We start from the raw sequence: 13,861 nt of genomic DNA, 5'->3' as shown, positions 1-13,861 counted from the left end.
TGGCCGTGAGAGCCCTGATTGACTCTCCTCCTTCACATCTTTACAGGTTGGTGAAGAAACACTGCTTTAGAAGCCCCCTTTGCCCATGGGCTGTGCAAGAATAGAACATTTGCTTCTTAAAATCGCCACTTTCCTCCTTGCTTTATTGTACTAGTAATTGCCTGTTGTATTTTTATGGCTTTTATGGAGACTCTGAATTGTAATTTAAAATCAGACAGGCAGAGGGGTAGTTCAGTTTTCTTAGTAGATCAATTTGCAGTCAGTTAGCAAGGATTTTGGGATCCTGGTGGTATAGGACAGTAAATGTCCCCTTTAATTTCCTGAAGGAGGCTGCTCGAAATTGTCAGGGAAACCAGGAGCAGGCAGTTGTGTGGAAAACTTGGTGTGAGTTCTATTTTGCAAAGGAAACCAGTCCCTTAAATCTTTGTCCACCTTCCTGAGTCATTATTTGCTCCTGCTCCTGATAGATTTTGGGAAATGATTGGGAACCCAGCCAGCAGAGTGGAGGGGATTTCCCACATACTCTTCATTCTGGTTTAGTAAACATGATGGGTGCCTAGCTTTATGAGCATGTTGTCTTAAAGCCTCTTCACAGCAGTGCTGGTTCTTACAGGTCTACCAGCTGCTGACCGATCTTAAGCAGCAGTGGAGAGAGACGGGGAGAAGCAAGCAGACGGCTGGTCAGCAGAACCTGAACACCATCATGTACGAAGTGAGTAAAAACTTGGCTGGGAGCATTCCAGCCTTGCACGCCGTTCCTCACCATCCTGCTCTCTCCGTTCTCCTCCATGTGCCATGTGTCTCCTCTTATGGCCGGACACCCGGCTGCTACCTTTTTATAAACCCTCTAATGAGAGAGAAGAATTTTTCCTGTCGCTTTGTTCTGCCGAGGCTCAATTTGATCTACAAATGTTCACACCGACACCGGCTTGTCAGTTTTTTTTTTCCAAAATAATCATTTTACCGACTCTGTGACCTTGAGTCCAGAAGTTTGAATCCTTCAGCCTTGGTTTTACTTTTGGAGAGCTAGTTTGCCTTTTACTCCCTGCCTTCGCCTCTCCTTCCGCCAGCTCTAATGATGCACATGATGAGGTAAAAAAAAAAAAAAATAAGAAAATATATTCTATTCCCTTAAAACACTTGAGCTTTGGGTTTTTGCTGGAATAGCTTTACATGGCTTCCAATAGGATAATAAACTCCAGTGTTTCTTTCTGGCGGATTTTGGCTAATTGTTTGATCTCCTATCGAAAAGCACACACACGAATGTACAGGAATGACTTGTGCTGCCTTTGTTTTCTGTTTCTTCCAGACACTGAAATACTTATCTAAGACGCCGTGCCGGTTCCAAGACCCTGAGGTGGTCCAAGACTTCCTTGTCGCCTTGAAAAGCCACAAGCTTACAAAGTGAGTTGGTTTTTAATGTGTAAAAATGGATCCAGGTTGCTGGATGGGTCAGTCTTCCCATCCAGCTGCTGTTCTGTTTCCAGGACCCCTGAAATGCATCCACGGTGTAATTCAGTACATGTTGCTGAATGATCTGGGATCCTTAAGAATAACTCTGGCCTGAAATGGATTGTTCCAAGGGAGAATAATGAGATGGAGAATTAGCAATCTAGCAAGACAGTCGGGGGATCCAATCAAGACATTCTCAACAGTAGAAAGATAACCGAGTATTCTATCAGTGCATAGAGAGTAGCAGATGGAGTACAGAGGGATGACACCAAGTAGCAGAAACATAGTTTGCCAGATTGAATGTAGGGCAAGAGATAATAGTTGAACCTGAGAGAAATGTTATGGAGGTGGATTTCAGCTGTGTTCGACGGTGGACTTCTTTAGTATTCCTTACTCGGGTTGTGCCTGGCTGAAACCTTTCCAGTCCTCGTGTCTGAAAATCCTTACCTGGAGTTTTTGGGGGAATCACATTTACACTGGAAGCTTTTATTTACAGGGCGGTGCTGCCAAGCGATGTGTTTCTAGATCAGGATTAGACCCAATGCAGGTCCTGTGACTCCTCTGGGTTTCTTTCTTTCTTTTTTAGATTTGAAAACACGGGATGGCCCTCTGGGATCAATTTGTGTGTGTGTGTTTGTCCATATCTGTCCTAGAGCCCCTAAAAGTTACCCTCCCCAGATGAAGCCAGAGCACAAGTAGCAGAGGGTCCAATAATATGCATCTCGGAAATGGGGGAAAAAGAGCCTTAGCTGGCACCCCTTCATATTTTGACACCTCAGTCAGCTGGCGATGATCCCTGATTAGCAGGTCCTTTATCCTTCTCTCTGATCGGCACAGAATTTCCAAGAGTCAGGCTGAGCTGAGAGAAACCTGGTAATCTCGGTTGCCCTTTTTTGCCGCTACAGAGCGGATGGGGACCGTTTGCAAGGGAGAAGGACAGGTTTGAGGAAGGCTGGTTAACTCTTCCCTCTTCCTTCCGTCTCTATCGCCCTCCACCCTCCGAAGCTGAATGCAAAGCACTGGGGGTTGTGATCCGCTTCTTGTCCCCTGCAGACACAGCCCTTCTGCCTCCAAGCTTTTCCGGTTCCTTAGCGAGCCCTGCTTTCTGAGGCTTCCGTGTTGAGGTTCAGCTCCTGCGCATTCAAAGAGCCATCTCAGATTCTGACCTGCTTGGATACTTCCAGGGAACCACATAGACCCCCTGATTCCGGGAAACAGTTGAGCAGAATGCTACTGCTCAGCCTAAGCTCTGAATACAAGTGTCTGTGTGTGTGTGTGTGGGGGGACACACACTCATATTTCTCCCCCTCCAGGACTATGGTCCCCAAGGCTTATTGGCGGACCCAGTGGTCCACCCCTACTGTTTCCCAAGAGATGACCCTCTGTGACGGACACATCCTCAGCCTTCCCCTGCTCCAGAGGGCTTCTAGCACAGTGACTTTCTTGAGTTGCCCCTCCATGCGATCCGCAGTTGGGAAAACTGCTTCTCTGTGCCAGCTCCACCACTGAAAGAAGCGTGCTGAACCGGCAGGGAGGGTTCCCCGATATTGTCCTGCGAAAAGCAAAAGGGGAGTTTTTTTTCCTCCTTTGCAACTGGACAACGATCAGTGCTTTCTGGGCTCTGATGTTCGTCTTTTCCTGTAACCCACGCAGCAGATTGGACGGGCTGGTCCCCCTTTTTTTTTCTGTGAGGCGCCAACTCGACCTTTTACCCCTCCTGTTAGGGTTAGTTAGCCAAGGCAAGCATTGTCTGACCTTGCATTCCGGGTCTTTTTTTTTTGTTTTCAGAAGAGCATTGAAATTGTCAGGAACCATCAGTCACAAAAGACGGATGGCCGAGTCTGCTGTTCTGTCACTCTGCAATCTGTTATCTTTGACCCGACCTTTCCATTCAAAACGCCCCTTTTTCTCGTCGACTTTGTAGACCATCAGTGCATTTCCTTTTCACCAGGGCAACTCCACCTGACAGCAACTAATCCAAAAAGAAAAAAAAACCTTGCTGATCACCAGAGGGTATATATTTAAAACACCACCACCGATCTCAAATCATTTGGATATTATAAATACAAAATATGACTTTGGAACTGAATAATTTTTATTTATTAAAAAAAAAAAAACACACACACGCTTTATTTCTGCTCCTGTTGTGTGAGATTTATGGAATACCTTTTGAGCTGTTTCCACTTGGGATCCGACTTTGCAGTTCCTTTCCTTCGAGAATGGCCACCGTAACCTCCAGGCCAATTTGACCCACGAGACCGGTATATAGTACTGCCTCTTCCAACGGCCTCTTTGCGTCCGCTGGCTCAGTTTTCTTTTACGTGGAAACCGTCCTGTTCGTGGCCCAACAAGACGTGACTGGCCCAGGAGGAGATACACCAAAGAGGGATTAAAAATGGTCCACCACCGTTGTTGTGGATGTTGCTAATGTTGCCGACGTAGACCTTAGGAGGGAGCTTGGCTTCTGGTTCTCCCACATGATCTTATGTGTGTGTTTTCACTGTGAGGTTCGTCGGTCCTAGCGAGTAACTTTTTTCTAATGGGGCCAAACGTAGAAGTGACTAAAGGCTCACCCTCTAAGGCTGTGGGGGGTGTCGTTGCCCAAAATATGCTGCAGATCAGGGCTTTGGAAAGCGGTGGCCTCTGGACAAGTGCTGGTCTGTGTGCTATCCGTCACCAGTCCACAATGAGCTGCCAGAAAAGAAAACAATAAATACATTTTCGAAACCTGGCTATGCCACAGCACTGTGTTTCTTCTTTTAAATAGTTTGTTTTGATATTTCTGTTTTTTTTAAAAATAGAAATTTTCAATGCGGGCTTCTTTTCCCCCAACATATCCCAGGTTGGCCACATTGTACTAGTCCCTGGCATATTTTTTGGGGGGGATTGCCAGTTTGTTTGAGAAACATTGCTGTAGATCATTGATGAGACCATTGAGCAGTTTTAGGTGGTAAAGTACTGGTTAGTGGTTTTCCTTGCTAGGTTTGTCCTGTAGGTAGCAGATTCTCCCCGAATCCCACTTGGGCGTTGCTGATCAGGGGTGTGTGTGTGTCTCCCACCCTTATCCCTCCCTTTTTCCAAGGCCAGATCAAGGCTTACCTGTGGAGGCTCAGATTTGGAAGGGTAGCATTTCCCTCCTCCCTGGTGTAGGTGGACGTACAGTATTCTAAAAACACAAAGAAACAACACACAGGATTGTACGTATGTAAGGATGGAAATCAACAGCAGAGGGAGCTGCCCTCACAGGTCTCTCTTGCTGAAAACTCCTGTTTCCTGCCACCAGTTTGCTTCTGAATAGAGAGAATGAAAAGCCAAGCAAAGGAGGAGAAAGATTTTAAAAGTGTTTGATTTGAGAAGGTGTCTTGTGCAGGATGATGTTGGCCCCATCTAATAGTAGCTTTCCTTCTGTGTCTTCCAGCTCATCTTCTGTGCTTCTCTGTCTCTCTCTCTCTGTCTCCTACAAACACACACAGAGAGAGAGAGAGAGAGGTGTCTCTTTCAGTCCGTAGTGGCAGTGATAGCCATTCCCCCAGCTGTCCTAAATTCAGTTGCTCTCAGTATTTTAAAAAAAGCAAACAAGGATTTTTGGGGGAGACAGGAAAGGTCCTCTGTTGAGTCACCTTGTGTGAAAGGAGGTTGGGGTCCCCCTTATATGCCTCTGTTTGCCTTGCCTGTTGTGATATGAGAAGAGGCAGATGTGGACGGGACGGGAATATTTCCAGCCTTTGTGTAAAATGATGGGCAGTTCTCTTTCTGGCTGGACCATGAATAGGATTCTACAAATAGGATTCTCTCCGATACGCAAACTCTGGGACTTCGAATGGGAGTCTTTCTGCAGCAGCCCGAATGGCACAGTCCACACTGAAGAGGAAGGATGTTAAAAGGGTTAGGGGGAACCCGGAATTTGCAGAAATACAAAGACCGTTTGTGTGGGGGAGAGACTAAAGTCTGTGTGTGTGAGTAGGAAAAATATCTAGAACAGGGCTATCAGGACTGAGAATGATCAGCAGGCAGGCGGCATGATTTTAACAATCATAATAGAGTTCCATTTTAAAGTTAAGATCATTTTAAATCTTTACTTGCTTTTAATTATTCCATTGCATTTTAAAAAGCATCTAGTTGAATGTTTTTTTTAAACTTTTTAAAAATTCTGTTCTTTTTAACATGGTGAGTTGCCTTGTGTCCTCTTATCAGGAGAAAGGTGGCCTATAAATAAAACAAATATAAAATAATAATATACCTTGCCCCACTGTTGGGTGGAAGAAGAACCAAGAGGGGTTCAAAGGCAGCAGAGTAGGCCTGGAGAAGGGCTTGGCCGGCCGGCTGGCTAGCCCACTGAGCCTTAACCCTTCTTTCTACCATATTTTGCTGCCGTTGTGTTTTGTAATGGATTGTAACTAGACGTACCATGTCTTATTCTGCAGCATCTCTCTGTAAGGTAGGTGGAGGGTGACAGACGGGTTGTGGCAAGCCTGAGAGCACCCCCGTCCCCCCCTTCTCAAAAGGAGCTTTTTTAAAATGCTCCTTTCTGCACCTCAGAGACCCTATGGGGATTTCTTGGCCGTGTGGCCGAGAGCCGTGCTGTAAATCTTCCCCCTACCCTTGCAGTTCTGCCTAGAAGCTGTTACAGGGAGGCATTTCTGCATGTGGGGTTGGTTGTTATTCCCCCTTGGGCTGTGAATGAATTTGTGACAAGCGAGAATAGATCCAGAGAGAAGAGGAACTTGGATTGCAGTGGCCAGTGATGGTCTTGGTACTCCATGGGACCCTAATCACTGGTTGGGTACATTGAGAAGTTTGAGGGAATGTCATAGGTGACCTGGAAAAAAATGGATGCCTTCAAAAGGATGGGCTTGTCAGGTCCGGCCGGTCACAAGACACCTAGTGGGATCTAGCTGCATTCTCGGAAGTAAAGATGGTGCCAAAGGCTGGCAGGTCACTCAGCGCCTTTCCAAGCCTCCCCTTTAATTTTTTTTTTTGTCAGTGAAAAAGAAAAGTAACTCAATTAGGGCAGCCTTGTGTACGTTTGTGAGGTAGTCATAAATTCAGCTGAGATTATAGCCTTTCATTCAAATCAGGTTGCATTCTAAAAGAAGAGTGTTAAAAGATTGCAAATTGAAAATAAAACATATCTAGAAGTTAGCAATCCAATTCATTAAAAAACAAACAAACCATTACCCCCACCAGCATGTGGATTCCCTTCCCCCCCCCCCGCCATCTTCCTCCATATTTAAGCATGCAGGAATATGAAATCGACACCACAGATTTTATTCTGGCACCAAATAACTTAAAATATTTCCTCTAGCCCTCTGGCCTTGCTTTAAGGAAGCCGGATATGCACTGCGACCAGTATCTGTAATGAATCCTGAGTTTAGGGAGAGCAGCGGCTTGTGAAAGTGTCCAAGCACAGAAAGGGGATGGTTCTGAAAATCACGGGTTAGGAAATTAAAACCGTGGGTTATGGATGCAGCACTGGGCATTTCCCCTCCCGCCCCCCCGGTTGAGCTCCTCTTTTGATGGCTGGGTCTCTCGTCTGAAGCCAGGCTTCAAAGTTGGCTCGTGAGCAACTTTGGAGGTTGTGCGGCCGGGGATGTGTGACCCTGTGGCGCAGCCCTGGTGACCAGAACCCCCAAATTATACTATGCCGTGTTCTTTGCTTTTGCCCAGGGCAGAAAAATTACAGCTGCTCAACCACAGGCCTGGGACTGCCGTCGAGATCCAGCTGGTAAGTTCTGAAGATTGCAGGCTTCCATAGCCTGCCTGAAAATCTGTTGAAGAATGTTTCTCCCATATTTTCTCTTTGTTTTAGTGCTTTTCAATATCCTCCTTTCTTCTCTCTTGCCCTTCCTCCTCTTAGCCAGTTTTGCTTTTTTAAAAAATTCTGGCCGCTGCAATTCCTGGGTTCTTTTGTGAGCCACGTCACACACCGTTGCATACAATCCTGGATATCATTTGACAGCATAAAACCAGTGAACCCTGTCCTCTAAGACTGAGTGGCCAGCGAGGATCCATGAGGCCAAGAGAAGGGAGGGCAAACGAGGCAGCCAGAAGAAGCAGCAACCCAGAGGAGGAGAAATGTCTTTTAAAAACTTTTGATTTTGTGAAATCAGAATTTTGTGTTTTTTTTAATGTATCTCTTTATTATCATTATTCTGGAAGTGGATTTGAAGAGTGGGAAAGGAATTCTTAGAGTAACACGGACAAATAGATAGCCAGGAAACCATCAAGCAGAGAAGGCAGAGGATGGGGATAGACCAAGAAGGCTTGGGAAATGGGGCGGTGCCGCTGGAGCAACAGAAAAAGACCTGAAGGAATCAGGGGGCTGTGCTTGGCTGCCTCGCTTGGTGGGCTTCCTTTAACACTCTCAGGGGGCCTTTGCCCCTCTAGGCAGCCCCTCGGATTCCCCTGCGCCTTAAAGGAATTCCTGCCAAGGCTGAATGAATTCATTCCTTGATGGCCTTTCAGAGAGCTGCGACTCTAGCAATGCCTTCTAAGTCATTTCAGAGGCTCCATTTCCAAATTTCATTCAGTGGCACAGGAACTGTTACACGTGCTGGCATTCATGCTTCGGGGTGCCGTGCTTAAACTGCAGCACTGATGTCAGGACTCTGTTCCCGACCTGAGTTTGATCCTGACGGGCCCAGGTAGCCGGCTCGAGGTTGACTCAGCCTTCCATCCTTCCCAGGTCGGTAAATTGAGAGCCGAGCTTGCTGGAAAGGGGGGGGGGGGCAATGTGCAACCAGCTTAATTAAATTGTAAACCACCCAGAAAGTGCTTTAAGCCCTGTGAGGCAATATGGGAGCAGCACACTTTGCTTAACTGCCCTTGAAGGAGATCAGAAGATAATTAATTGGTCAACCTAAATGCATTGAGAATGTTTGGTCAATATCCGCCCCATACACACACCCCTCTTCTTTTCAACATCTTTACACTTGGGTCTCTCATTCAGATTGAGACCAGCCTGGGCCCTTGTTCCTGTCAGCTTCCTTGTCTGTCCATTATAGAATTTCCCCTTTTCCTCAAGCCTTTCAGCTTGCTCTCTCTCCTCTCCCTTCCCACTCCCTGCCCTAAGCCTCAGCGTCCACCGCTAACACAACCTCGGAGAGCAGCGGAGCAAATGGATATTGACGGATGCGCTTCAGAGAGCCACAGCATCCCTGAACAAATGAAACCTCTGTATATAGACGGACGTGGATAGCCAAAGCAAACACCACGTCTGCCTCCACAGAAGCCCTGGGAGTTGTCAGGTTATAGATTTGTCCGGGAGGTGATTTCTCCATCTGCTTGCCTATGCACAAGCCTTCGATTAGGAAGTCCCTTAGGCTGCCATGGAGAGAACTCAAAGTAAACTCTCAGTTGATTCCCTCCCTAGTAAAGAGTCCTTCAGCCCCAAAGGTCTTGCTGAGCTCAAAGCCTTGGTGATGGATCTGCAATTGAGACAGCTGAATATCATCCAGCGCGTCAAAATCGATGAAGCAGCCAGTCTTCCCCGTGTTTGTCTGTTTAAATGGCTCTCCTGCCACCCTTCCAGTTCATTGGGAGCCAATGATGTCTTTACCCAAGAGGAGAAATGCATGTCTGTGTGTCCCTCAGAACTTGGAAACATTACTTTTCTGGAGTAAAGTTTAGGTGGCTTTAAGGAAGGGTTGGAAACTGAGGATCTCTTAGGCCTACGGAACCTCCAGCTTCAGAGGCAGTTCTGCCTTTGAATGCCAGTCGCCCAGGGTGAAAACAGACGAGCGTTTGTCTTCCTTCTCTGGCTTTTGAGCTGCCCAGAACATCAGGCAGGCTTCTTTGGAAAAAACGTGAAGTGGTTTAGAGAGGCTGGACTCCTCCCGTTCCAGGAGAAACAGAACACGAGGAAAGTCTTGTCACCCCTTTAAAATTTCAGCATGGACATCGTTTGGAAACCTCTTTAAAAGTGTGTCGGGGTTATAATCCCCGAAAGCTCGCACGGAAATAAAGCGGTCAGTCTCTAAGGCACCCGAAGAGTCTTGTTCTGGAGACAAAGGCCATGGGAAAGGCCTCTGATACCAAGTGCTAGAAAATGGGAGTCCCTACTCTTCCCTCCACCCTGATTAGAGAGAGAGAGAGAGATTTATGGAAACTTGCAAACCATCAGCCATTTTTGGTACCCATCCCATGTCACTGCATTTTTAAAAAACAAATCGGATCCTTTCAGTCGTCTTGTGGAAGCCGCATTGGGTTGTGTGTGCTGGTGAGAAAACTGTTTTAATTAGTTACACAGGAGAGGCATAGGCTGAATACCAACAGCAAGAGGGCAGCAGATGCTCATCTACAAAACAGCAAAAGGGTCGGCGCCGTTTGTTCACTCTCAGCTGTGAGCCAAGGCCCATTGGCTTCATGAAATAGAGAAGGTACTGTATGTCTTCAACTGCACGCTGAAGCCGCCAGAGTTTCCTTTTGAGCAGATGAGCGTAGAAAGACATTCACAGATCTCTGCGTGTTTTGGATTCAGGGCTGTTCTCTTCCGTGGGACAGACTGTGTGGGATTAGAACCCATTACTTCTGCTCTAGGATCATCTCCTCCCTGAAGTCTTAAGATGTGCACCTCAGGCTCTCCTCCATGTAATCCCCCGGCGTTTGGCTGGGGTGTCATCCCGAGAGAGGATCCCTTTTTGGGGACTGGCTCCTCTGTTTGGGGAATGCCCCTCTCCAGCAGGTGAGGGAAACATTACGCAGAGATTCGTGCATGGACTTTGGAGGGTGTGTGAACTGGGTGCAATAGTATATGTCAGGGGTCCTCAAACTTTTTAAACAGGGGGCCAGTTCATTGTCCCTCAGACTGTTGGAGGGCCGGACTATAGTAAAAACTAAAACTATGAACAAATTCCTATGCACACTGCATATATCTGAGGTAATAATGCTCCCAACTTCCTCCAAGCTGCCTTTGCGCTGTAATGCCTCCGTTTCCCGCACTCTCTCTCCCGCTCTTTGCGCTCCCACTTCCAACCTTCACTGCCCACAAGTCACTGCTCAGGCGGCCCTCCCGAATGCCCTGGCTTCCTTTGAATCCTGAGAGATGAGAGTTGTAGTCCGGCTGCACTGTTTGGTTCCTCTCACCGCCTGAAGCTGGATTGCAGCCGGACAACAATTCTCATGATCCAGAGCTTCAGCCAGCCAGCCAATCGGCGGCGGTGGCTGCCCCCTCTCCCTCTTCCACCAATGACTGTCCTTCTCATGTAAAAAAAAATGACAGATAAGCAGCAGCGGCATAAACACCCGACGGGCCATATAAATGTCCTCAGCGGGCCGCATGTGGCCCTCGGGCCATAGTTTGAGGACCCCTGGTATACGTCTTCTTTTTCTTCCTTTTCTTTCCTGTAACGTTGAAACTTGTTTTTTTCTGTGAGTATGTCTGTATGCATTTTTCTGGGGAAGAAGGGCATCGCTTCGGTCAGATTTACCAAAATAGGCAAGAATCAATTCTTTCCTGTTTCCTGAAGCTTTTTAATGATTTCTGGGATTTGTGGCACTCCTTACTTGAGTGTTACTGATCCCCCTTGTCTTAAAGTTTAATAGCTTTTGTTGTGCTTGCTCTCCCTTTACTCTTTTTTTGCTCACAATACCCTTGTTCCTAAGCTTCTGCTTTCTTGTGTGAGCAGCGTTGCATGTTGCTCCAGCCGACAAACCATTCAGATAAATAAACAAGTGAACATTAGCCCTGTTGTTGACATAATAATCACCATGTTTAAAAAAACAGTGGTTAGATCACTTCTGAGTGTACAGGCTGAAGATTCAATCCGGAGTTTAAGATGGGCCCGCTGCCATTGAAATCTCAGTGGCCTGAGTCATTTTTTGTCAGCTGCAACATTGCAGCAAGTCATAAACAAAAGCGTGCATGAGGTCTCTGCCCGACCGGGTTTCCCGTCTACCCTTGGACAGCGATGGGAGAACATGAATCAACGTCTCCTGATTTTGGCTTGCAGATCGTGGAGGAGAGCGAGGAGAGGCTGACGGAAGATCAGATAGACTCCCTTCTCCAGACGGTGACCAGCATCCTCCCAGGAGACCCCGAGCAAGAGAGGCAGGAATCGGCCATGGCTGTGGAGGAGGAGGGGGAGGCCTAGGAGTTATAAAAGAAACAAACAAACAAACAAAACAACGCACCCCATCTCCGAGCCTTGACCCCAGCAGGAATCTGCACCCGTGTTCCGTCTCGGAGAAAGCCAGCCCACCACTTCAGTGGCCACAAGCATCTAGGGACTTCCCGTCGTCTAATACACAATGACATGAGATTGTACAAAGGGTTTCATGTTTGATTGTTTACACAGCATGGGAGCAGCGAGGATGAACAGTGGAATTCTTGTGTTCTGTTAGTCACTGAGAGGAATGGGAAGCTGAATTTGTCCTCCAGCGAATGCTGCGTTTGGCTCCACGTCTATACTTCTCTGAGTAAGATTTATGCCTAGCCGTCCCCTGATTATAATCCGTTTCTAATATTTTTCAACAGTCCTGCCTGTTCTGCATGTATATACACCTTGCAGGGGACTACAGAATTTAGGACCTTTGGTTCAAATGCCTAGCTATGGCCAGAGTTTGGAGCCGTGGGTTAAAAGGAGGTGCTTCCCGACACAATGGATCACAAAACAGAACCAGACTTTCAATTAGATTCGATTTGGAAAGAGGAAACTCATTTGGCGGAGGGAAGTGTAGCAATAGGCATGAATTGTGAAAGCTGTGCCGAACCTCTCTTTACAAGGGCAGTCTACCTCGGAATGCCAGGCCAGGACCAAGCCATGAGGTGGTGTGGAGGGTGGGTCATCTTCAGTTCCACATGCGCACATGATTTATGAGCCTCTGGGAGCATCCATGGGGTCCCCATTATTTTAAACAGACTCCCAGTCTGGGGTGAGCTTGTTTTCACTTTTCAAGGCAGTCTTTAATGTTCTGCAACTTCTCTTCCTTTATTCTTTTCCAACAACACCACTTCCTCTTATACCAGGCAATATATCAGTTTTTCTCTCCAGCATCCCATTCTTTTCCAGCCCTCCCCTTCCTCCTCTTCCATTTCCACCCTTTGTTTCCTTGGCTTTCACACCTTTTTTTTAACTCCCTTGTCTGGTGGAGTAAATGACCACAGAGTGTTTTTTTCCCCCCTTCCATTTCTTCCGCTGCTCTGACTCCCTTCCAGTCTAACTCTTATCGTCCCTTAAGCCTCATGGAGACTCCTTTCCCTGAGCTTTCTCGACTCTTCATTTTCTGCCCAATATGAACTTAGGTAGAGTCTTGGGGCTGGACCGCATGGGGCCATCTCCACACTCTTCCTCCCCAAGATTCTTAGAAAAACATTTTTCTGGCTTAAAAAAACACCACCCTGTTTCCTCTCCTAGAAAGGTGGGTTTGGCCTCAAGGGGATGAGAAGGAGAGTCCGCTTAAGGCACACACAGAGGATTAATTGAAAGAAAGAAGCTAGAAACGGCGCTTCCTGCTTCAGTTTTGATTAATGGTCAAGAATTAGAGGCAAAAAAATCTTTTTGTTCCCACCGGCCTGGCTTCTCTTGTGTTCTGGATCTCTCTTTGTCTGTCCACATCTCCCCCCTTCCCTGGGACGCCCCATTTTCTTGGAAAGCATAGAGGAGAAGTGCCAAGGAAGGGCCACATATGGAAAAATAAGCAGAGGCGTGACTTCATGTCGCAGCCATTGTTGACTTAGGTTGGCCGTGATCACACAACTCAGAGGTGGTGGTTAGCACAGGTTAGCACATCTTTCTGTTCAGGAGCCCAGTTCCATTTCTAAGAAGGTTATTTCAGCTTTGGGTTCTTTCATCTGTTCTGTGATGCCATAGGAGAGACAGTTCACCTTTTTTTTGGAGGGGGGAGAGAGAAAAGTCGGGAGACCCGTGAGCTGGCGTTGTCCTAAGGAAGGAAGCCTGGATTCTGTCAGGGCAGCGTGGAGGATTGGATCCAGGAACAAGACCTTCCTCATCCCTGTCTTAGGAGTGGCTGGTGCTTGAACCAGCCTCTTAGAGGGCTGGAATTGTAGAGAGGAACCCGGAGGGTCATCTAGTCTAACCCCTACCCCTGTACGATGTCCACAGCTTAAAAGACCTCTGAAAGAAGGTTGTTGTGGGTTTTTCGGGCTCTTTGGCCGTGTTCTGAAGGTTGTTCTTCTTGACGTTTCGCCAGTCTCTGTGGCTGGCATCTTCAGAGGACTGGAGTAGGAACTCTGTCCATGCTCTTCAGAACCTTCAGAACCTTCACAACCTTCAGAACACGGCCAAAGAGCCCGAAAAACCCACAAGAGCCATCAGATCCCGCCCATGAAAGCCTTCAAGAATGCCTCTGAAAGAACAACAGACATTCTTAGGATGAGCTGCTGGGCAGCATTCTTTCCTTGCCTCTTCCTTCCCTGTTATTGCTTTTTTATGAACACGACGTTTCTGCC

The 13,861-nt window shown here is 47.2% G+C and overlaps 1 protein-coding gene and 1 long non-coding RNA gene across 8 annotated transcripts in view; one reads left to right on the top strand and one right to left on the bottom strand.

Annotated features, from left to right (window-relative positions):
* Positions 1 to 13,861, top strand: part of CRCP (CGRP receptor component) — a 29,142-nt gene that overhangs the window by 4,695 nt on the left and 10,586 nt on the right. For 4 of the 7 annotated variants that reach the window (XM_020803911.3, XM_020803908.3, XM_020803910.3 and 1 more), the window contains exons 3-6: positions 614 to 712; positions 1,310 to 1,404; positions 7,120 to 7,177; positions 11,403 to 11,925. In XM_020803911.3, the coding sequence (XP_020659570.3) occupies positions 704 to 712; positions 1,310 to 1,404; positions 7,120 to 7,177; positions 11,403 to 11,543 (303 nt within the window). In that variant the 5' untranslated portion in view covers positions 614 to 703 and the 3' untranslated portion in view covers positions 11,544 to 11,925. Of the gene's footprint in view, positions 1 to 613; positions 713 to 1,309; positions 1,405 to 3,240; positions 4,193 to 7,119; positions 7,178 to 11,402; positions 11,926 to 13,861 lie in introns of those variants that run through there. The other 3 variants (XR_013538105.1, XM_072978346.2, XM_072978345.2) reach the window with 2 other exon arrangements.
* LOC144584073 (uncharacterized) lies at positions 3,562 to 4,918 on the bottom strand. Its single transcript, XR_013538107.1, has 2 exons — positions 4,552 to 4,918; positions 3,562 to 4,143 (listed from the first exon to the last, which is right to left on the bottom strand). It is a non-coding gene; the product is annotated as an uncharacterized LOC144584073 (long non-coding RNA).

Source organism: Pogona vitticeps, chromosome 7 (genome assembly GCF_051106095.1).
Source record: "Pogona vitticeps strain Pit_001003342236 chromosome 7, PviZW2.1, whole genome shotgun sequence".
NCBI lineage: Eukaryota > Metazoa > Chordata > Lepidosauria > Squamata > Agamidae > Pogona > Pogona vitticeps.
This window is presented reverse-complemented; position numbering and strand designations above follow the sequence as displayed.